Source organism: Lygodium microphyllum, chromosome 21, assembly GCF_053477565.2.
Source record: "Lygodium microphyllum isolate KBCC chromosome 21, Lygodium_microphyllum_v1.1.10, whole genome shotgun sequence".
In the NCBI taxonomy this organism is placed as follows: domain Eukaryota; kingdom Viridiplantae; phylum Streptophyta; class Polypodiopsida; order Schizaeales; family Lygodiaceae; genus Lygodium; species Lygodium microphyllum.
In genome coordinates this window covers 139,375,840-139,400,032 of record NC_141155.1, presented here as the reverse complement: position 1 = coordinate 139,400,032, position 24,193 = coordinate 139,375,840, and the positions used below count along the sequence as shown (strand labels likewise).

Below are 24,193 nucleotides of genomic sequence, written 5' to 3'. Positions count from 1 at the left end.
CCGTAGGGGAGTGTTACCTCCCTAGGTATGTCCTGCCCTTGAGGTGCCCTAAGCGTGTGTAGCGGGGGATCAAAAAGGGCTAGGGGTTAGACACAGAGCCGGCCAACTGAGGCCACCGGACGCGTCTAACTTGAGAACCCCTAGGTGCAATGGCTATGGTCTATGTGCAGCTCGCTGTGTCTTCGTGTGATTCTCTCTTTTCATTTCCATTCTCTTTGTTTTTTTTTTTTTTGTACTTTTGTACTTTTTTTCTTTTGGAGTTACATAGTCATGACATAAGCTAGTGTTCATCATTGGAGTGAGGCGGAGGAGGAGGCTTAATAGATTTGTTAAGGAATTGGTGGCTTTGGAGATACTCCTTGAGGTCTAGGTGGACTTGAAGAGTGGTGGTGGAGAGGAATGGATGATTGCAGTGGGTGAAGCGGCTATCATTCATATCCTCTAGAAGAGCTAAGCAAAATGAAGGTAGTAGTGCAACTCGCATCATTAGTTAAGCCATTGCACAACTATCTATAGCATTAGGATCAAAATGGAGTGCTGGGAGGCTGCACTCCTACGGAGTGGGGTCTTGCCTAGGGAGTATCCTAAGCAATCTAAGGTAATTACAGGTGGTAATAAAGGCGAGGTCAAGGCTCGAAGAGAATTCGTTGATGAAGTGGACCATGGTATCATACAAATTTTCTGATGTGAAAATAAGGACATCTTGATATATAGTACAATGCGGATTATAGATTATCGAGAAGTCATACCGGCCACGGACATTGGGGTAAAAATCCACTCCTACCCTTCGTGGGTATGGCATGAACATTGGGTTGTTCCGCTCGAAGGGTTGAGTGTTGCAAAAGGCCATCCAAGTGTCCATGTTGATGTTGTAGATCTGTCTTCTCCATGTAGGTTGGCATTCATAACCAGGCATAGACCTTGGTACTTCAAAACTTTGTTTTGCCAAAATTCAGCATCTTCAGTGTCCCGTAGAGTGGGGTTTTGTTCTCTCTCCTTCAGCCATTTCTCCTTCTCCCCTAGCATGCCTCCGATATTAATCACCTCCTCCACCACCTTGATGGGCAAAACTCTATGCAGGTTGGTGGGTAATTTGAAATTAAGATCAAAGGGGTTTCTGGCCATTTCTTACCGTTCCTAGATCACAAGGTCGGCGTGGAAGCTTGCTGGGAGTTCGTCCTTGCATGGTGGGATAGATACGGGTGATGCTATTAGTGGTCTGGTATTCCATATTCTTCTTGTTTCCTCCACCATTTGTTTTCCCCTTTCTCTCAGTGCCGCCTTTCTTTCTGCGGAGGTATCTGCTTGTTGCTGCTCATTTGGCCGTGGGGAAGGAGGCGGTGGAACAAGCTCTACCTCCTGCGGTCCCATTTCAAAGCTCATTTTAGTCTCTTTCTTCTACCTTGGCTCTTGCTGTGCCCCTTCTGTGAATCCAAGTGCATCAACTTCTTGCGGGGTTAGGCCTGCCAACAGGAGATAGTGGTGGTGCTCTTCAAGGCTAAGGCCAACTCCCACGGGTTGTGGTGGCATCTGCAGGCTTGCTCTCAGGGCCCTGCGTGCTATCCCTAGCTTCTTCTTTATAGCTTCTATGGATTCTCCTTCCTCTGCTTGTGCGATATCCAGTAAGGTATTCAGGAAGGCGCGTTGCAGAGTTTCAAAGCCCACTTAGGCGGCCTCTTCTCTGCTTTCAGCGAGTACTTTGTCCTTCTCCAGTTGAGCCAGACGGCGCGCCAAGGTTTTCACCCTCCTTTTATTGCGGGTTGCCCACTCTTTTGCTTTCTTCGTCATCTCCTCGAAGCTCTCCCCCTGTCTCTGTGTTAAGGCTGTTATTGCCGATTCCTATTCTTTCCACTTCTGAGTTATCCCCTCCTTTTCCGGGTACTCGATCTCTCTCTTCAACCTCTCCTGCTCATCTATCTCTAACATCACCCTTATTGTTGTGTCTTCGATCTCTCGGTGATGCTCTTTCTCTTCCTACTCTCTTTTTGTTTCTCTTCTAGGGAGCTCATCCATGCCCGGTTGGACTCTCTTCAGTTGAGCTTCTAGGTCCTCATGCTACATCATTAAGAGTTTATATTCACATTGTAGTCCAATCAGCTCTTGGTTCTCATCTTTGAGCTGTTTTCTCCAGGTTTCCTCCTTTCTTCCTTGTACCTGAGCTTGCTTTTAGCTTGCTAATTTTCTTTTAGTACCTGGCCACCTATCAGGTTTTTTCCAGTTGGAAGGCCACCACTGCTCTTTCTTGGCTTCTAACTCAGCCACCGCTATTCTCTTTTTCTCCTTGGCTTTCTCTAGGTGAGAGAATAGCTCCGCGACATACTCGTTGTAGTTAGCAGGTGGCGTCACAGTTATGGGGATGGGAGTTGTGCAAGTTTCCACCTTTTGCCACTTAGGGTCCTGCCTTGACTCGGTGTCTGCTCTTGCCGGTCTCTTTTGCCCTATGGTTGGGGTTTTCACACTCTTTGCTTGAGCCAGTTCCTTGTTAACAAAGTATTACACCTAGGCCATAAGATTATTGGCATCTACCATGGCCGGGGTGCCCTAAGTAGGCATTGCTATTGTGGGGGTAGGTACCATGAGGGGTGGAATGGGGTTGATGGGGGATTTGCCCTTGCCCTCCTGCACTGCGGTTGGTGTGCCTTCAAGCTTGTGTGCTTGAACTCGGGCCCTCATCTCTCCTCGGGCTCAAAGTGTCCATCTCATCTTATCACCTTGTTGCTCCATTGACCTGCATTTGGCTAGCTTGATGTCTTTTTCTTCCTTCTTCCTCAACTCCTTTTCAGCAGTCTTTCTTATCCTCTCTTCTTCAGCTCTTTTTGACTCTGCTTCCAGCCTCTCAGATTCCTCTCTCTTTCTTTTTCCTTTCCTTCGCCTCTTTCTTCGACTCTTTCTTGGCTTTTTGCAAATCTGCTTTCTTCTTCTTCTTCCTTTCTTCCTGCTTTTCCTGTGTCGTTCTCTTCTTAGACTTCTTTGATTTCCTTCTGTTGGACTGAGCTTCTCGTCCTCCCTCCTCTTCACTAACTGTCCTCACTCGATTGTTCTCTGTCATGATGGGGAGATGACTTGTCAGGTGTTTTATCTGCTCCTTCCTCTCCATCCTGTGCCTTCTTTATCGCTTCGTAGATAAGAGCGGTAAGGTTCCTCCACACCCAATGAACGAGACTTTGGTTGAAGGCTTCTTTCCCTCGGTTTCTCTTAATGTTGGGGACTCTCCACCAGCCAGTTTGCTTCCAAGGGCTAGTGCTTTAACGGATTAATCAATGGTCTTCCGTACGTAGCCATTCCAACCCACCTCATTTAGTGAGTGAGCCGCCACGCTCTCGAGCACGGGCATGCTGATCTTGTGAAAAAATGAGTTGTATCTTTGACTGGAGAGGAGGAGTGAATCATCTTAGCCTACATTTTGACTTCTGAGTCGGGGATGTCTTGAATGCTTATACCATCGCTTGCCAAGACGTTTTCCTTTTACAACTTCAGTATGGCATAAACATCTCTCTTCCGCCTCTTATTCACCTTTGGTTCCAATCCTAGCGCCTTCTCTACCAAGGCCTTATTGAGTGGAATTCGCACTTGGTTGGCTCCCTTTCCACAATTACCGTCCCATACTCCCTGTCAAGGTCGTATGTCCTTAAGAATTCCACACACTTAGTGTTGTCGGCGGGAACTTTTTGATGTACTTGGCGAGGTTGCACTATTCTACAATCCTCTTGGCAGCCTCCTCCTTGGCCACCACCTCTTTAATGCTGTGAATGCTCGTGAATTTGAGCTAGTTGTAGGCCCGGTTTCCAAGGAAAAGGCCATACTTGGCTCTTTTCTCTTCCGTGAAGGAAAGGCGATGGGCTCGATCTTGCTGTGACATCTTCAACTCCTGTCATGAACCATGGTTCACCATTAGTGCTTTCCAAAATAGTTACTTGCTAAACTTCATGCTTGCTGAATTGAAACGTTTTTAGTACAGGAATAGACTTTCCCTTTGCTTGTCAAACCAGCTTTTGCATGTGTCTTCTCGCATATTAGCACATGGGTGGCTAGATGCCGAGTTTCGGATAAGCGTTCAAGCTCAACTAAGCATTCCATCCATGCCTCCTTCCCATCTAATCCCTCTTGAAGGTTTATCCTTAGGCTAGGAACGAATAACTCTAAGGGTAGAATTGCCCCAATTCCATAGGTCAACCTAAAGGAAGATCGACCCACAGCTGTGCAGTAGGCCCACAAGGCCACCATCAACTTGTTATCCCAGTCATTGCGCGAAACAAAGACTACCTTGGTCAGGACGTTTACCAAGATTTTATTTGTGGATTCAGCTTGACCGTTTTCCCGAGGGTAATAAGGCGAAGATTTTCGATGAATGATTAGAAAGGTGGATAGGAGATGAGCTATGACTTCGTTGATGAAGTGTGTGCCTTGGTCACTAACAAGGTCGATGGGGCAACCGAATCGTGAGATCACTTGCTCCCATAAGAACTTGGCAGCGGTCCTAGCGTCATTTTTTCTCGTAGCTCGTGCTTTTGCCCATTTTTTAAGATAATTGGTGGCGACAATGATATGGATTCAGCTTGACCGTTTTCCCGAGGGTAATAAGGCGAAGATTTTCGATGAATGATTAGAAAGGTGGATAGGAGATGAGCTATGACTTCGTTGATGAAGTGTGTGCCTTGGTCACTAACAAGGTCGATGGGGCAACCGAATCGTGAGATCACTTGCTCCCATAAGAACTTGGCAGCGGTCCTAGCGTCATTTTTTCTCGTAGCTCGTGCTTTTGCCCATTTTTTAAGATAATTGGTGGCGACAATGATATCCTTAGCTTGTGAATACTGTGTCGCAGGATTGATGGGTTCCATGAAGTCAATCCCCCATTTCTCAAAGGGTTGTTTCGTAATGATTGGGGTTAACTCCATGTGATCCTTATGAATAGGGACCTTAGTCCATTGGTACTCATCACAGTGCTTTACGAATCGTGCTCATCTCGAAAAGAGTGGGCCACCACAGTTGGGACTGCAACACCTTGCGGGTTGTTATGTCTCCACTGAAGGGTCCTGCAATTTCGCCGTGTGCCTCTGTGAGTACATCATGTATTTCATGCTCACACATGCATCTGTGCAGCAACCCATCTTGCTCCAACCTATAGAGTTGGCTTGCTATTAACTGATAGGGTTGGATCTTGAGGATGAGTTGCCTAAGTCGGGGGCCTTTTCTATTGGTCATTCAAGTAGTCCGTGCTTAAGCACTTTGGACTATGTCATCTGCCCAATACGGTGTCATATCGGCTCTAAACAAATCTCTTTCGTTGGATAGTGTTAGTTTGTCTACAATGTCTTGTCAAGCAGCTTCTCCTATAGGGATGCGAGACATATGGTCAGCCATGTAGTGCTACTTCCTTTTATGTACGACCACGGAGAAGTCAAATTTTAAAAGCAAAAGTAGCCATTGGGCGATGTGTCCTGTAGCACAAGGTTTATTAACAAGATATAACAAGGCTTGATGGTCAACAAATAAGGTAAAAGGCATAGCCAAAAGATAATGCTGGAATTTCTTTACATCAAATACCATGGGCAAACCCTCTCTCTCCGTTGTTGAGTAATTCATTTCGGTCTCAGTGAGTTGTTTGCTAGCAAAGCTCACTAGGTAATCTAGGTTGTGTTTACTAGGTTGGCACAACATAGCTCCTATGGCGAATTTCGAAGTGTCAATGTGTACATGGAACGTGAGTGTCCAATCTAGGGCTCGTAGAATTGATGCAGTGGTCAAAGCCTTTTTTAGTTTCTCATATGCGTGTTGCTATTTTTTGGTCCATTCGAATATGATCAACAACTTATATAGAGGTCTAGCAATCGATGCATAGTTTAACACAAACCGTCGATAATACCTTGTATAGCCTAAGAAGCACTAAACGCCCTTGTAATCAGTTGGGGGTGGAAGATTGACAATGAGCCTGATCTTCGAGAAGGCCGTGGCAATGCTGTTATTTGACACTACGTGCCCTAGGATGCCATCCGTGCTTTATCCAAAACTGGCACTTGAAGGGGTTCAATGAGAGTCGATATAGTTGACACCGTTCAAAGACTATTTCCTTCAAGTAGAATGAGCACACAAGTCATCTACGAAGATCTCTAACTCCTTCCTAAGCATATCTTTGAATATAGTGCATATAAGTCGTCGAAAGATAGTTGGCGCGTTAGTCAACCCGAAAGTCATGACTATGTAGGCAAAGACCCCCCCACTCAGTGGCGAATGCGGTCTTATGCCTATCATTAGGATGCACTTGCTCCTAATTGTATCCAGAGAAGCCGTCTAGAAAACTGTAGGCCTCTTTGCTAGCTACTCTCTCGAGCATGTGCTTGGTGTACGACAATAGATAGTTATCTCTTTTCATAGTAACGTTTACCTTCTTGTAATTGACGCACACTCTAATCTTTTAATTCTTCTTCAATACGATGACTATGAGCGAAACTCAGTCCGTGTGCTTAATTTCGTAGATGAATCCTGCTCTCATTAGCTTGTCAATTTCTTCCTTGACGGTGTGGGCGTGTTTTGGATTCATGGAATACAACTGTTGCTTGATCAGCATTGCATCAAGTGTCATGGGTATATTGTGAGTCACTACACTTAGGTCTACCTCTTTGAGCTCTTCCAGGGACCAAGAAAAGACGTCTATATACTCTCCTAAGAGAGCAATGGTGTGACACTTGGTTGGGCTAGGCTTGCATGCTCGTAGTCAATTGCGCCTATGTGGTCTAGCCAGGTTTGATTGCAATCCATACGCATGACTCCTCTCTCTATCCTAAAGGCGTTCTGCTTGCGTGGTTTGTAGTTAGCTCGTATTTGTTCGATTACACGTCCCTCAGTGTTGTATTCAATAGTGTCTATTTTCCCTTCTCTCTCATCACTGAAGAAACAACAGTCTTTATATTTGTCGTTAGAGCTATCTTTGTCCGACTGCCCATCATCTCCCAAGTCTTGATATGTCTCTTCTCGTTGGTCGGGGACTATGGTCCAATTGTACATCAAGTTTAAATCATGCACCTTGAACCATCGCTACTTAGGCTCGTCCAAGAGATCTTGGAGTGACTTGAGATTCGTTGCTGGATTGCTAGCCAACTTGTTAGTTAGATATCGTAGGATCTTAAGGAGCTCTCGTCTATGTTCAGAACTTGGAATGTGATAGGGTTGGGTCTCCCACGTAGGCTTCCAGCCATCATGCAGACCGGTATTGAGGGTATGTCCTTGGGCTTGCCAACTATCTTGATGGCTTGTTCGTAGTCCTCATTGTTCAAGAATGGCAGGTCGATGGTAGCAAGAGTATATATCTAGTCTCGCTCGTCCTCAGGACACGGGATATACATGGTTAAGGGCTTGTAGGATTTCCTAATTTGGCCATCACCCTTCAGTATGGTGGAGATGGCATCTAGGTCAATCGGTGTAGTCTTCTAGGTCCATGTCGACTCTTATATCCTCCGTTCGATTGCCTAGGAAGATGAGATTGTTGTCCCAGTCTTCTATGACTCTTGCGTTGCACATCCAGGGTCGGCCTAGCAGGATGTCTTAGTCTACTCTCTTAATGACTATAAAGTCAGGACTCGTGCGATCTTCACTGGCCAATTCTTAAACGCATAGAATGGTTTCACCTTCATTCCATTAGCCAGTGTGACGTTAAACCTAGCAGTCTCGATCGGTGGGTTATCCCATGTTTGGAGTACTACATGGCTTAGCACACTAGCTCTCGCTCTCGTATCTATGATTCCCTTTATTGTGACATCTCCAAGAGCTAAGACCGGCACGACTGCATGCATCTTTGTGCCTTCTCAGAAAGCATTGATGTGCAAAGACTTAGGCACAGAGTATAGCATCAGACTCGGTATCTGCGTTTTTGTGTCATGCTTGTGGAAGTCTGCGGCGACAGCTTGCTCATTTGATTCTTCGACCCACTGTTTCAATTTTGCCATAGCGTTGGATGCTGCCTAAGCAGGTCTCCTAAGCTTAGAGGCACAAAGGTGGTCACCAATGTATTAAGGAGGTTGGTAGCTGCTTGCCTCTCTTCTAACTCCACGGTTCTTGGGCAATGGCCTTAACTAACTTGCTGGCTCATAGGATTCAGACTTTGTCTAAGCAACATTGCTTGTGGTGTAGTCGCATCCCTGGATTTTGGTCGTGGGGGTGAGACTAGAATGCTTATGCTTGAGAGACCATCGATCTCGTCTTCTAGTATAGACTCAACATCTTTTAGGTGCTCTTGGGCTTCTTTTACCCACTCCTTCACTTTCTCGATGGCTTCGAGTTGGCGCTTTGGGTTGGGGTACTCCCCGATCTTAGCACTTTCCTTTTCAGCCGTTTTTGGAGCTAACGTTTTTGCCTCTGCGCCAATGACTTTCTTTTCAGCAGGCAGTGTCGTGGTACTTTCGGTTTTCAGCGTAAAAACCTTAGCATCTAGTCTCTTCTTCCTCCGTCTCTGACTCTTCTTTCCGATTGAGGTTGCATCGAGATTGCTAGGCCTTGGCAATGATATGCCGGCCTGCTTTGTCTGTGTGCGGGACATGACATGCAATGGGATAGGTGTGGCCTCCCCATTGAGTGTCTCGACACCGAATAATCCCAATATGACGAATGGCTCGTTTGCCGAACTAGAGGATGGCTTCGGTCTAGGGCAATCGACAAAGAGATGAGTGATTCCACACTCAGCGCATCTTAGGTCAGTCTTGTTTCTATTTTCTTGCTCTCTTTCGGGGCAGCGCGAGAAAATGTTTCTTGGGTGGCCGCAAGTCCAACACACGATTGGCTCTTGGGTCTGCCCGGCCTCTGCCTCTGCCTCTTCCTCTACCTAACGCCATCACGAGTACTGGTATGTAGTCCATAAGGACTACATTGCCTTCTTCGTCGTTCGATACGTAAGGGTATACATAAGGCTGTTCGCCGTTCGGCTTCTCCACATAGTGAACTGGAGTGTTACTCGGTGGATAGGTTACGCAGGGTCTCGTTGGTCTAGAGATACCCGTAGGGTTTATCTCTATCCTAGGGATGGCCAGCTTAGTGTCATTAGGTGTTGGGAGGGCCAATGGAGCTCCCCTTCCAAAGAAGTTCGACGGCCTATTCACATGGTAGGATTGACCGTAAGGCTGCGAGTATGGGATTCTCCGAGGTAATCAACAATGCATGGCATCATGGCCACTCGAACCTACTGCAATTAGGGCAAGGTCGTAACCTAGGGTCCTAACACTTAGCTGGTAGGTGGTTTCTGCCACAATACACGCATCGGACATGTGGGTGCGTTGGTCCTCTCATCATCTCCTGTAATTTGGCTATTTCCATCTTCATCTCTGCTAGCTTTTGTCTTGAATCAATGTCATTCCCTTTATCTTGAGCACTTGAGCCCGATCTCTCACTCGGCATTGAAGCTCTCTCGGAATTTCTAGCATTGGACTCTTCTTGATTCGAGCTCCTAGAGCTTCTCTCCTTGAGCAACATAACTCCTAGAGCTTCTCTCCTTGCCAGTAGCTATGTTGCTAATGCTGCAGCACTCTGCTTTGCTGCCGTGTTATCTAACAGCCGCTTCGTCAGAAGCTCGCTCAGCGTGAGGTCTTTTTCTAGCGCTCTCTCGTTCTCTGTCCGCTGCTAGAGCTAGCACTCTCTGGATCTCTCACATTTTCATGCTTTGGCGTAAGGTTCTAGTTTGCTGATCCTGGTTGTAAGTGAGTATGCCTTGCAAAGCTTTGCGTGCTAGTTTTCTCTTCTCCTCAAGGTTCGCTATGATGTCCTCTGCAGGTCTGCCGTGATGTTCTAACTGGGTTTGAGCGTCATATTTGCTCACTAATTGCTGGATCGTATCAGGAAAGTCTCCTAGGTCAAGGTTTTCATTGCTTTTACGATCTAAGCTGCCCTCTGCTAAGTTGTCGATCAAGTTGATGAGGTCGGGTAGATCCACTTCCATGATAGTGTCGGTCCTTGCTACGTCTGGCTTTTCAGTTGTGTTCTTCGCTTGGTCCTACACTTAAGGATTCGATCACGTGTCTATGTCTTGGGATTTTCTCTTATTGGTGGGTTCTTTCAAGTTTTTATGTTTGAGTGAGTTCCTTGTTAAACAGTTCTCAACTTACCTTCAGTGTGTGTGTGTGTGTGTACTCTTTTCCGTACATAGTGCGCAATCAAGCTTTTAGCTTTTCTTAAGTGTGTTTTGAGTGCTGGAAATCAGAGTGAGTGAGAAAACAAAGTAGCAAAGCGGCTCTTGCACTCTCGTTTATGGGTTTGGCTTGCTAGGCTTGTATGTTTGGTTGTCCTCACTGGTTTATAGGGTTTTCGTTGCGTCTTCTGCTCTGTCAAGATTCGTCTGGGGGTTTACGACTCCGTTTGATACCGCTAACGGGCTGGATCGTTAGATAGTGGACTAGTGTCACCCCTACGTTTGCATCTTGCTGATTCTTCTATTCCTTGCGCCAGAAAGGTGTTGTAAGTGTCTGTATGGCCTTCAGAGGTTCGCATGACTAGTGTCTAGGTGGGGTCTAGAATTTAAAAATTTTGAGAAAAATCTAATTCGTTCCAAGAAGTTCAAATCACAGGGATCGAGTGTATAATTTGGATGGACCGAATAGGCGAGGGCCAAGTGGAACTGGGCCGAATTGGGACGTCCGAATGACCCGTGGCACAAGTGGGCCAAGGCCGAATATGGAGTTCGGATGGACCGAATGGACGTGGCCGAGTGGACGATTGGCCGAGTCAAGAAGGCCGAGGATGAATTGGGCGGACCGAGTATCTAGTGTGTCCAAATGTGTAGCTCAGCCGAATCCAGGTGGGCCAAGTGGCTGTGTGTTTAAGTAAGGCCGAGTCGGCCGGGGCTGAGTAGGCCAAAGACAAGTGGTCGAGGGCCGATTCTAGGACTCGGCCCAAAATCGAGCCACTCGGACAGGCCGAATGCGGTGCGTTTCTTGCCAAAATGACGAAAAATCGGATGAACGGAGAGATGCAAGACAAGATAATTGTCGAGCATTTCTAGATCATAATTATGGATTAAGAAGAAGGGTTTAATATACCTGTAGCGGGCAACAAACTCGTCGGCGGCAAGATCGAAGCAAATCCACGCAATGGAGCTCTCTCACACGCAGCCATACATAGCCAACCCGCTCTCAATGGTATTTAGACGGAGTATTGCATGACTTCAAACTCGAGCACACTCTTTATTGATCGAGACAAGTGCATGGAGTGGACAGGCAAGAGAGACGAGGTTATGTATGCTGTGTGGACTACAGAGTATAGAATCAGAGAAGCACATGATTATGACATGCCCAACATATGCACACATACGGGCTGACTTTGATATCCCTTTACAGGGGCCACTTCACCAATTTTTGACCACTACTCCTATATCGAAGTTAGGGGCTCTTATCACCAGCATGTTACGCTTTCGGAAGAACCACGTTGCATAGATCGTTCTTTCACGGTGGCTACCCCTTTCCTACCATGGGTAAGGAGAATCGTTGTATATTTGGAAAGGTCCCATGGGTCATAATTTGGCCTTCCGTGGACGACAATAAACTACTCTACTCTACTCTACTCCCATGGGTTGAGCCCAAGACAAGAGGATCTATTGTTGCTTTGTAGCCTAACCTTGAAGTGCTCTTAGTGCATTTGCACTAAGCCACTTCGAGAACACTATGACCAATGCTAATAGCACTCATCGAGATGTCTAAGTATGTAATTACCGCTAGCCCACACTATCCCAATGTACAAATGTGTTGGTCTACAGGTCAAGAATCCAAGAGTGGTGATCACACAATGATGTGCACAATAGGGCATTGAGTCCTATGAATAGGACATAACTGCCCTAAGCCTTAAGTGCCCTTAGCACATTCACACTCAGTCACTTCATGACCACTGTGACCAACACTATGAGTGTCCATCTGGGTGTCCAAGGATGTAACAAGCCTTTTGGTATTCTCCTACAATGTCTTGCCGTTGGTCCATAGGAGGGATGTGTAGTACTCTGTGGCTACCTCTCCCACCTCCAGGGCAATAACAGTAGTCTACTGCTTTTTGATATTAGCAAGCTCCTAGGGTGTTTTGAGTGCATAAGAAAGCTTCATTGTTAACAATAACTACTATTGAAGCACACTAATTTTAACAGTTGATGCCTGGCTGATCATTTACATGTACAGTTTATATTTTCTAGATGTTTTATTTATATTCCTTCTAAATGCTTGGAGTTACGTTACTTTTACTTTGTTATTTTGAGCAACTTGACATGGAAAAAAAGATATGATGTAGTGGTAGATGCCACTGACAATGTCCCCACGCGTTATTTGATTAATGACACTTGTGTTGCTCTATCTAAGGTATCACATAAACACATTTTTTGTTTGTTAGACGTTAGGTCGATGGTCCACTTTACACAAATGAATGTGGTGGACAAACACATTTTCTCCTCTACTAACTGTCTTTTGTATGAAGGATATTTGCAAATTGTTACTTTTTGGACAAGCCTTTAGGTATCATGAAATGCCAAAAAGTTTTATTTGGTGGCTTTCTGTTTTGTTTCAGCCATTAGTATCTGGAGCAGCCTTAGGCATGGATGGACAGGTGACTAAGTGAAAAATAAGTAGAGTTTGTAAGGTAACAGGGGAGAGTTTAGTTAAAGTCTTCATGAAAATGCTCTCTTTTTACAGCTGACTGTTTATCATTACAAGGGAGGTCCATGCTATCGCTGTCTTTTTCCTGATCCTCCCCCACAAGGAGCATGCCAGCGGTGTTCTGACAGTGGTGTGTTGGGAGTAGGTAATGTTTCTATTGAGCTGTTTAATGCACCACGGAGTTGCTGCAAATTTTGACTGTGAGTAGCATGCGCTTTTAGAAGTCCAAGGTGACCATCAACATTGTGTTTGAAGTCCAAGGTGTTTGCTATGCCAGTTCCAGGGATAATTGGGTCCCTCCAAGCGTTGGAAGTGGTCAAGATAGCAAGTGGTGTTGGTGAGCCTCTTAGTGGAAGAATGCTTATTTTAGATGGCTTGTTAACAAATATTCGTGTGGTAAGTATTGCAATCTCCCTCTTTTCTCATGATGTTCCTGCAGTGCGTTGGATTTGTTTTGTATGCTTGAAAGTAGCATTGAAGCATAATTTTGTTTAGTGGTGAGGGTCCTAGTCTCTGTTATTTCCTAATACTACAGCTATTAGAGAGAGAAGCGAATGTGTAATGATGAAACCTTTACTTTTTCTGCAGCTCTCTTGTTTGAGCACATTGAAATTGGTTTACTAAAGCTAGGTGGTTTAAGGTCTCTTACATCTTGCTCTAATCATAAGACCTTTGTTGTTTATTAAGCTTTCTCTGTAATTGTTGGATCTTGCTGTCACTTAAAGCAGCCTTGTTTCCGCGAAGGTGTTCGCACAAAGAAAAGTCACATATAAATGAATAGAGGAATGACCAGTAAAGCAACAGCATGCTTTTAATCCGCAGAAGAAATGTGTAAGGAGCCAAGTGAGAGAAGCAGGAGGTAGCCAGATGGCAGTATTGGTGGTTGAGATTACAGACGGGTTAGAAGCGGGGTAGAGGTAGAGGGAGTATTCTAGAGTGTACATGATGAGAGTGAGTTAAGCTTGATAAAAATTTCAGAGATTGTTTTTAAATTTTGTTCCTGTCAGCCTGAGGCCTTAAAGATACATTTATAATGCTATTGAGTCTTTAACAAGACTAATTTTGAGCAGGAGCTCAAAATGCAGGTATCATAAAATTGCCAGCACTACAAGATATTTACAAATTTGATTTTTAAGTATTGGTGGTTTCTTTGAAATGACAAGGTGTCAGCCACCTTTAATTGGACAATGGAGTGTATCTGTTGATCATGACATCTGTCTTGACATCTTGCTAGTCATTGTGAATGAATGAAATATTGCTAACACCCGGACACTGCCTGGAAGCTTCTTTTTAATGGTAATGGGAGAGCTTCTAATTATTTAATAAAAGCTCTTTTCATGTTCCTGTCATGGGATCAAAATGGATTTTGATGGATGCATAATATAACAGTTTTCTTGAATTGTGCTTACAAATGGCCTCACCTTTGCATGAAGTTACAAAGAAGAAAACTTCTTTTTGGTTGATGAACGCTGAGAACTTAGTATTTCAGAAGCTCAAAGGAGTCACACCTTTCCTCGTCATTTGAGATCTATTCACAGTGTCTGTGATTAAGCAGATGCTTGTGAGGTTTGCATCAGTGCAGAGTTAATGTGGAAGGCATATATAGCTTCTGAAAGCAGTTATCTCTAGATTAAAGCAATGCTATCTTAGAAAGGATTAATGATTGTCATACATGCTTTAAATACCCTAAAGGCAGATTTGGACGTACTATTTGTTGGGACGTTGATTTCTGTTTACAAGCTGACCAAAGATTGTATTTTATGTAATTGCAGATAACTTTTTGAGAGTTCCTTGTTGAGAAACTTTTTTGCCCAGCTCCAAAGGATTTGGAGCCCATTTTTTCTGGGCTGGCTGATTGGGACGACCTGGTGGATGACTAGGTCAGACCAACTGGCAAAGTATGGTCCGTATGGTTGGCCTGGCCTACTTTCCCCTATGTATGCAGGGCCACTGGACAGAGGTTTTTGTCTTGCTTCTTTGCATTTCTGAGTCTATCTCATCTTTCATACAACCTTTTCTACCCACTTCATTTTGCTTCAGTTTCCATTTTGGTATCAGAGCAGAGACTCTCCCCTCGCTATTAAAGCTCATCTGGAAGGTAGACAGTTGCTGTTTGTGAGAGCATAGAAGTCCAGAGCAATGGAACCCTTTGAGTCTTGTTTGTGGCAGCATATATCCACAAGAGATGATCTCTATCCACATTTCAAGATTTCACGGGCTCTTGAATGACCCATGTTGCATCTCCTGTGTAAATCTTCAAATTTTGTAGAATTCCGGAGCCAAAATGGTGCTTTTGGTGACCCTATCTGTGGATTGATATCTATCTTGTCTGAAACAGTTATTTAGGTTCTGCTGCCCGTGGGCCTTCAGAAATGGGTTTTGTGGTCATAATTCATCATAAAGCTCCAGCAAGCCTACATAAAAAAAGCAGTATGAATCTTCTAGCAAGATTGAAGCTCATGCCTATAGTTCACTTCGTTTTTTAAAAGGTTACAACGCTGAACTGACAGCTATGGAATTTGTGAATGCCTAAACTGACATGCAAAGCAGCCTAATCGGCCCTTCCATGGATATTAGATCAACTTGTATGATCATGCCATCTTGTTGATCCTCGCAATTTGTTGTATGGATCTCACCCACACTCCATAGTGTCAAACCATTCCATGTGTAAGAATGACCTTAATATAGTATGAATTTCAGAAATAGGTGCACATTCATGTTGTATAGGTGGGGATGTGTACCAAAGGATTTGAGTTTGAGTTTTACAAAAGGGTCCTCTTAACCTTGATGTGTGTTGTTACTGTTAGTGCTATGTTATAGGAGTTTTACCTTGGCTATCCACATGAAAATTGTGGCATTTAAATTCAAAGATTTCTATGTTGGCATGTGTTGAATTAAACGGTTCTGATGGTTCACAGGTAAAGCTTCGAGGAAGAAATCCACAATGTACTGTATGTGGGGATGTTTCGCATGTTAAAGTGGATGATATACATCATTTTGACTACAAAAGCTTCACAGGCTCTCCCTTTTCTGACAAGGTATGACGTGTTACAGAAATGCAAGGAGAACAAACACTATGGCCATTGCAAGGACTCTCTCTCTCTCTCTCTCTCTCTCTCTCTCTCATATGACAATTGTTTCGCTGTAAGCTTATCTCTGGTTGTTGAATGTTGTGGCATGCAGTCTCCTAATCCTCTGAAAGTAATTTCTCTCTCGGAGAGGATTACTGCCAAGGACTATTCTCACTGTGTGAAAGAAGGAAAGCCACATTTTCTGCTGGATGTGAGGGAACACCATCAATATTCTATCAGTGCCCTTCCAAACTCTCTGAACATCCCGCTTGCAGTTCTGAAAGAAAAGTTGAATCACCTTGAGGTCGCATCTCAAAAACGGCCACTTATTGTGGTTTGCAGAAGGGGCAATGATTCACAATTGGCTGTCGAACTTCTTCGAAAAAATGGTTTCCATGGGGCCGTGGACATTATTGGAGGGTTGGAGTCTTGGGCTGCAGATGTTGACCGAGATTTCCCCATCTACTGACTTCCATTCAATGGCATGTGCTTACTTCGAGCTTTTCCGCCATGGAACTTCTGGGAAAAGGTGATATAGATGATTTGCCTGGGATATTACTTGTTCACATGTATCAGCTATGATTTTCACCTTCTGCACCATCATGGTATGCAAAGGATCATACACAGAGATTAGGGGAGTTGAACATGAAATATGGGGAGTATCAAAATGAATGGAGGCAATTTAAAGACTTTTGAAGACACCCTTACATGTTTGGAAGCATCCACGACATTTCTTCAAGGCAAACGACTCAAAGACCAGCTTAGTGATACGACACTTTCCCGTGCAAAGGAAGCGTCTCATCAGTGATTGTTCTAGTGCGGAAGCTCGGGCAGTGGAGAAGAAGCCCATAAGAAGACGAAGTGGGCGAAAATCATCACATCATTTGATGCCAAAAAGATTGTAGTCCAAAACACCTTAGAAAGTGGGGAGCGTGGAGGTCACTTAACAAATATAATGAAATGAGATGAAAATTAACAAATGGCATGAAATGTGGAACGAAGAGCATGACACGAAATGAGAAGAAGAATCAATAAATGGCATGAAATGTAGTGAAATGAGATGAAGAATCAACAAATGGCATGAAATGTGGAGTGAAGAGCATGACATGAACAAGTGTATAAGCAGCAGAGACGTGAATATGGTGTGCATCTTGATGGCGCCCTCGTGAATCAACTACTTGCTTTTGTTGATGATCCTCTGCAGATCAATCTTTTCCTTACGAAGAGCAAACACATTACGATTTCTTTGCAATTTCTCATGTTTCTGTCTCTTACCTATCTTCCTGTCCCATAGTGCGCAATTTTGCGCACCATTTTCATAATGTACCAGAGTGCGTAGAGAGGAGGCAGCAATGCAAAAGGAGCGTACGTGGAGCGACGATGGTGGGTTTGAGGACATATTAGCGGCTCTTGGAGCACCACCAATGCCTTCTCCTATTTCATACGTTCTATCTTCATGATATTCGTGGTTATTTGTTGTTCCCTCCTGGATGCCTTTGATTGTTTGTCATGTTGGATCTTTGATGGTGGATGATAAATAAAATAAAACTGTATACTGTTCATAAATAAAAAGTAAAACATATAAAAATAAAAACACATAAAATGCTTATTTGTCACTATAAAACACGAAAAAATATGTAGTATGTGGGTGGATATTATATTTCATGTTTAAGATAATTTATGCTCTAATCTATACACATTCTTCACTCTTCATTAAGCATAATGAGGTTTGGTTTGTTGCCCATCTTCAACTCTCGATTTTATCTTCATTACTTTTACATTCATGGCTATAATTACTTTTTTACATTTTTTTACAAAAGCAAGGCTATTCAATGGGACATCTTGAAAATTCTTTTGAAGATGATCACTAAAGCAGCGTCACTTATTAGCAATTGGATCCCAATCATGAAAGCTAATGATCTTGCTAAAGTGATTGGGATTTAGCAAAAATGTGGTTCCAAATATCCATTCTTCAAAGTTTGGCATGATTGCCACCTTGACCTTGCGTGTTAAATAGTTAACTATGACCAACATGAAGCGATAGTACATTGTCAAGATCCTACAATACAAGCCAACTCACTATAATGACATCTTGCTTTGTCCAATTTTGACTAAACTTACCATGCCTATCAAAACTAAAGCAATACCTTTGCAAGCTTCCTTGTAGTTCGCCCTTTCACCTAAACACACTTGTCAAGCCCTAATGCGATCCTAATTTTCATAAATGATGACTCAACAAAGACACCGCACCATTTGCTCCTAAATTTTAATGCCCATTTTATATATGCATAGTTAGACTTTTTCTTAAACAAATATAGATTAATCTTGAACTAGAAAGCTATCCATTGCCATTGAGAGAGGAGGATAGAATAACCAAAACATAAAAATTGACAATAGAGAATTAAAAAATTAGAACTATAGTAATTCATATGGGCGTAATGTAAGCGGTATAGATCAAGAACCACAATAAAGTTACTATCCAAGTTAGTGTATTAATTTTTTGTTTTTATATAATTTGCGTAATAACTTATTGTTGTAAATATACATATGGCAAGACTTGCAACTTTACAAATGATGATCATTAATATAGAGTTAGTCTTCTAATTGATGACCTTAGAAATAAAGATAAGATCGTCTTTATTATGGAACAATGTAAGGAGTATGGCTTACAACCTACCATTTAGGGCATATGTGAAGCAAGTTTCAATTGTTGAAAATTTTTGAGGAGCTAGTTAACATATTTGACATGGCCAAAAAGTTAATAGAACAAGGTGATCTTAACATGCAATGGATTGACTTGTTTGATCACATATTTAAACGTCGTTCAAGACTATAAATCTAATTAAAAACCTAGTGTATTAGACTATTCAAGGGGAAACAAAAGGTCTCAAGAATGATACTTACACCACAATCAATAGACCTTACTCTAGCAATCAAACAAAAAGAGAAAAATTATGAGAGAGGTGTATGAATACTTACTATCTCTCAAAAATAGAAAAAGCTTAATGCAAGCTAAAATGCACTCTTCGTTATTGCCATTGTGGAGCAAAAATTGTGCAACAATCCAAGCCTTCTACCACATGGTCACTTACAACAGGGTGATCCCTTCCATGATTGGAATTTATTAAGAGTTACATGAAAAACACACTTATTGAGGAGATAATGACTACGAATTTAAATGACTTATGGATAGAGAGAGTTTGCAAGTCTATAGTTAGCACCAAAAAGACTCGGTCATGATCTTGCCATAAGCTCCACTATGTTGAAGGCAAATGTAAATTGTTTTATAAATGCATTTACTAGGTGATCAATATAGCACTAGGACCATAGAAGCACCACTGGCCCAAGGGATTGTTACATTGCCAGGAAAAGTCATCATCTCATGATAAACAAGACAAAAATAATCATTCACAAAGGAGACGAGAAAAATCTAGGGAAAGGAGAAAATAATTGAGAGAAGAGGGAAAGAGAAGTGAATCATCTAGCTAAGACCAGAGTAGACAAGGGGGAGAAATGAGATATGGGAAAGAGAGTGAGCAAATGACCTAAAAGAGAGATGGGGAAGAGAATGATGAAACTGCTTCCCAACCTAAACACCCTAGATTTGTTGTACGAAGAATGTCAAGATAAGATGTAAGTTTACATGCAACATTGTTTTTGTGTCAAGTTGAAGAATCCCCCTACATTAAATTAAAGCCAATGAATATATCAATTCTTGATGAGAAAATTAAACTTTTGGCAACCAGCAATCTTTATAAAATAGAGATTGCTCATCTTGTTACTCAAACAAAAGCCCATAACATTATGAGGATTGACAACCAACTTTATTCTTTGATATCAATGTCAAACTAGATCAAAATGTCATTGCTTGGTTCATTATTTATGTTACATTTTTATCAACATATATTAATTGTTGGAAGACATGGTTGAGAGCTAGTTCACCGCCCATTACTCTCACCTGATGGGTTTCTCTTAGATTTTATGCCTACTCCTTGTGGCATGAAAAAAAAGCTAAAATTAACAAAAAAGGGGGAAAGAAAAAGGTAAATGCTCTAGCTTAGTTTATCTACATGCACTTCCACCACACTTAGGGGTCCTATTATTAGAGATAATTGGTGGCTTCAAAATTTCCTACCATCTCCCACATTGGAATGTGTTGGGACTTTCACTCAATGGCAAGGATTTGGTGGAACTATTATTGACTCAAGAGCCTCAATTGTGTTGGTTACACTATCTCTTACTTAGTGGCAAACACTCATTCTCCAAGCACTCACATTGATTCATGAAGAAGATAAACGCAAGACTAGATTCGAGCTGAAAAGATCTTACCTACTTGCCTTTCATGTTGTAGTCCTTGTTTCTCAATGGGCTCACAAGTGGCTCCATGATTCAAGTGTTGCACCTCCCGATTAACTACTCTATAACTCCAACTCGATCTCCATGTGTGTTCAAAGCAACTGAAAATGAAGAGAAAAAGAAAATAGCACTAGTGATGGGGAAGAGCTTCTCCAATGGTCACTCATTCTCCTTCACACACACACACACACACACACACACACACACACACACACACACACACACACACACACACACACACACACACACACACACACACACACACACACACACACACACACACACACACACACACACACACACACACACACACACACACACACACACACACACACACACACACACACACACACACACACACACACACACACACACACACACACACACACACACACACACACACACACACACACACAGAGGAGGTCATGCCCACCTGGAGAAGGAAACTCAGACTCCCTTATCATAGATACATTACAACTATCATTGAGTGCCACAAATCACAAATCCCGAGGCACCTCAACCACCAATAACTATATTTTTACTTGAGAGAGATACTTTTCTAAGGAAAGAACATTTATATCTTTCTTTTCCTTCTTAGTAGTATCACTTATAGTTGCACCATATATATATATATATATATATATATATAAAGATGCTCCAATGGATAAGAGAGAGGCAAGAAGAAGAGCTCTCAGAGTTTATACACACGAGAATAATCTACTCTATTTAATTTTCAACTTTTTACAAACTCAAATTTTAGGGTTTCCTCCAAAAAGGTAGGTGTCCTACCCCTTTCATGGACTCTTGATTAGTCCTTGTAGTGTGTATATATATACATTAAGAGGCTTAGTCTTGGAACCCCTCCTAACTAAGAGTGATACAATTGCACAAAAGTGAGCTCTCGATATTTTTTGCAATCATGTTTGTCGTGCCTTGTCATCTCCTATCTGTGAGCTTCAATCTCAGTTAGACGAGGACTTTAGGAGCTTTGACCTATCTATCACTTGTTTTAACAAAGGAGGTAGCTTATTTTGGAGCACTCAATTTATTACATTTTAGTGCATTTTCTCCTCCAATTGTGATTTTATGTACATTTCCCAATCAATTTCTACATTCTTTAGCTTGCCTACCTATCGGACATTGTCCACCCTTTTTGGGATTTTTCTGAGCATTTATGGCATTTTTACTAGCATTCAATGATCTCATTCAGTTTTCTTCGTCTCCGATAGGTGCACACTTCGATTCCATCATCTTCCTCCATCTTCAATGCTACCATCATCATTAGCCTGATCTGGTGGCCTCATTGATGGTATGGGCTACGTGCATGGACTAATTAGTCCTCTTTTGTATTCAACATGTGTTCCTTGTTCAATGAAGGTTCATTTTCTTCTTCTCTTGTAGATTGTCTCTCTCTCTTCCTCTATGTTTGAGTTCCTTCTTTTGTTGGGCACTCTCACATGGTATCAGTGCATGGTATCATTGCCTAAGAGGGACATAGAGCTGACATCTTGCAGAGGAGACCACCCCATACTACCAAGTAACCTTGCCACATCAAGGTTTTGCTAAAAACACAGCTTTTTGCTGCTTGGAGGGGTTCTCTTTTGTTGTGAAAGGTACCCATTTTATTGGAGGCAACAGGCTTCCTCAGTCAAGCGATAGTCTTCTATTGCAAATGCAGTGTTCCTTGGTCAGGTGATAGCTCTTCTCAGCAAACGCACATAGCCCTTGTGCAAGTGATACCCTATTTCCACCATGCAGAACTTCTACATCAACTTTCTTGTGATCATGTAGCCATTTCCTCTTGTTTCATTGCGGTCTATCACCAAAACGTAGATTTCTTGTGGATGTCTTGTAGGATATCAAAGATGCCTTATCACTAGTTGTTTGCTGACTTAGAGAATGACGCCTTTGTTCCTTCCTCTAAGAGGTGGAGAGATTTTATGTGGCAAACGGAGGTCACCTAGCCCATTTGTACGAGATCCCTCTCCTCCCCATTCTCTCCATGTTTCATAGAATGCCCATTTTGCTAGCCTTCATATGCCATTAATGGCACCCCCAGTACAGGTGCTAGTACTCCCTTCTTTGCCCAAATAAGACCGGTTTGATGGTTCCAACTACTCGCTTTTGTCATGTAAACTGGAGTGTATCCTTAATATCTTCGATCTTTGGGAGTCTATTACCCATCGCATTCCCCATCCAGTGGAGGATCCCACTGTTGATTCATCGATGGATCGTGCGGCCTTATGGGATCGTCTCAACTCTAGAGCTCGATGTTTCCTCTTTACGAGCTTATAGGATTTTGTCCTAATACATGTGTGCACATTGCACAAAGCAAGAAAAGTGTAGACAAAGCTCTAGACAAAGCTTGTCTCTTTCTACCATTAGAAGACATTTGCCCACCGGATCAGTCTCAAGAAGAAGTTACCGATGCTTGTTGTCGATGACTCTCCTTTCATGAGGGATCATATCAATAGGTTGGAGGACATGAGGGATGAGCTTGCATCCCTTGGTAGGATGATCTCTTCAGAGGATATGGCTTTGATTCTTTTGACTCAATTGCCATCTCCTTGTTATGATGTCTTCTATACCAACCTTCTTACATTGAGGACTTGTGAGAAGCTTCTATGGGAGGAGCTTTCCCTGCTTGTTTTGGAGCATGACAAGTGTATCACAAAGAGGTAGCCAGTGGATCCACCTCCACCAAAGCTTTTGTTGTAGGTTCGAGAGGGGGAAACAAGAAGAAAGGGATGTCAAAGGCTAAATGGAATGAGAGTTCTTTAGGCTCTAACTTTGACTTGGAGAAGCCTAAATGCCCATACTATGGGAAGGGGACATATCTAGAGGAAAAATGTTGGAAGAAGTACCCTCACCTTCATCTGAGAATGAAGGATGGAGCTAAAATGTACGAGCGTTCTATCTCTACTCCAGTTTACCCATGAGTTAGTATTCCTTTTCATATTGTTGACTTGGAGGAGCCTTCTTCAGTGGTTGCCTCATCTTCTGAGTGGCCTTGGTTGGTTGATAGTGGAGCTTCTAGTCATATGAATCCACGAGGTGATTTATTGTAGGATCTATGTCCTTCTAAGGGTTCCATCAATGTTGGTGATATTATTTTGGTGCCTATTTGTGGTGTTAGCACTTTCAATTTATTTTTTGACCGCACATTGAGCTCCCTTTCATATGCCCTTTATGTTCCAAATTTGGGGTTTCCACTCTCAATTTATGGCCTTATAGGGCTTGGTACCCAGGCTATCTTCACCGACGAGCAGGCTGTTTGGATTGAGGATTTTTCTACAAGGGCTGTTATCGTGATAGGTTGGCAGGAGAGCCGGGCTTTACATGCTCCATTCCCCTTCTCTTATACAAGATCCTCTGAGGCAATTGTCTATTGCTACACCCGTTCTCACATGTGCACTATCTTTTCCATAGGTTTCTTCCCATTCCCCACTCTCTCCTTCGGTGGTTCCCTCGTAGACCCCATCCCTTTCAGAGGGTGATGATCTGAATGATGTGGCTTTGGATTTCTTAGCCCCTAGTGTTTTAGAGGGGGCTTCCTAGGATTGTGAGGAGCTTCTTCATTGGTAGTCTTCATTGAGACAAACTTCATCAACATTGGCATTTTTCTTGCCACCCCAGGATCTGTTTCTTCCTTGGCCTTCCACTACATCCTGGATTCTGAGAGGGGGTGTTAGTAATCATGTTTGTCATGCCTTGTCATCTCCTACCTATGAAGTTTGAGTCAAATGAGGACTTTAGGAGGTAGCTCATTCTAAAGCACTCAATTTATTGCATTTCAGTGCATTTTCTTCTCTAGTCACCATTTTATGTGCATTTCCTAGGTAGTTTCTACATTCTTCAGCTTGTCTCACCTACAGGGCATTGCCCCCACCCTTTACGGGAAAATTTTGAACATTTTTTGGCATTTCACTAGCATTAAATGTTAGTTAGCCATATTGTGGCTCTAGATTTTCTCTCGGCTAGTTTTTGGGATATTTGGCTATTAACAGCCCCACAAAAGAGGTCAAAACTTCATTCCTTTGACATATGTCCAAGGTGGTGATGCCATAGAGATACATGAGGAAAGTTAGTATGTGTCATCTTCCTCTGTCTTCAGTGTTGCCATCATTATCATCCAGATCTAGTGCCCTCTCTGAC

General features: G+C 42.9%; 1 protein-coding gene across 2 annotated transcripts in view; it reads left to right on the top strand.

The window, feature by feature from the left end:
* The window catches only part of CNX5 (co-factor for nitrate, reductase and xanthine dehydrogenase 5), a 132,846-nt gene extending 115,541 nt beyond the window's left edge, over positions 1 to 17,305 (top strand). For both annotated transcript variants that reach the window (XM_087661203.1, XM_087661204.1), the window contains exons 6-11: positions 12,239 to 12,317; positions 12,523 to 12,561; positions 12,648 to 12,756; positions 12,889 to 13,007; positions 15,530 to 15,649; positions 15,795 to 17,305. In XM_087661203.1, the coding sequence (XP_087517329.1) occupies positions 12,239 to 12,317; positions 12,523 to 12,561; positions 12,648 to 12,756; positions 12,889 to 13,007; positions 15,530 to 15,649; positions 15,795 to 16,151 (823 nt within the window). In that variant the 3' untranslated portion in view covers positions 16,152 to 17,305. The remainder of the gene's footprint in view (positions 1 to 12,238; positions 12,318 to 12,522; positions 12,562 to 12,647; positions 12,757 to 12,888; positions 13,008 to 15,529; positions 15,650 to 15,794) is intronic.
* The last annotated feature ends 6,888 nt before the right edge of the window (positions 17,306 to 24,193 follow it).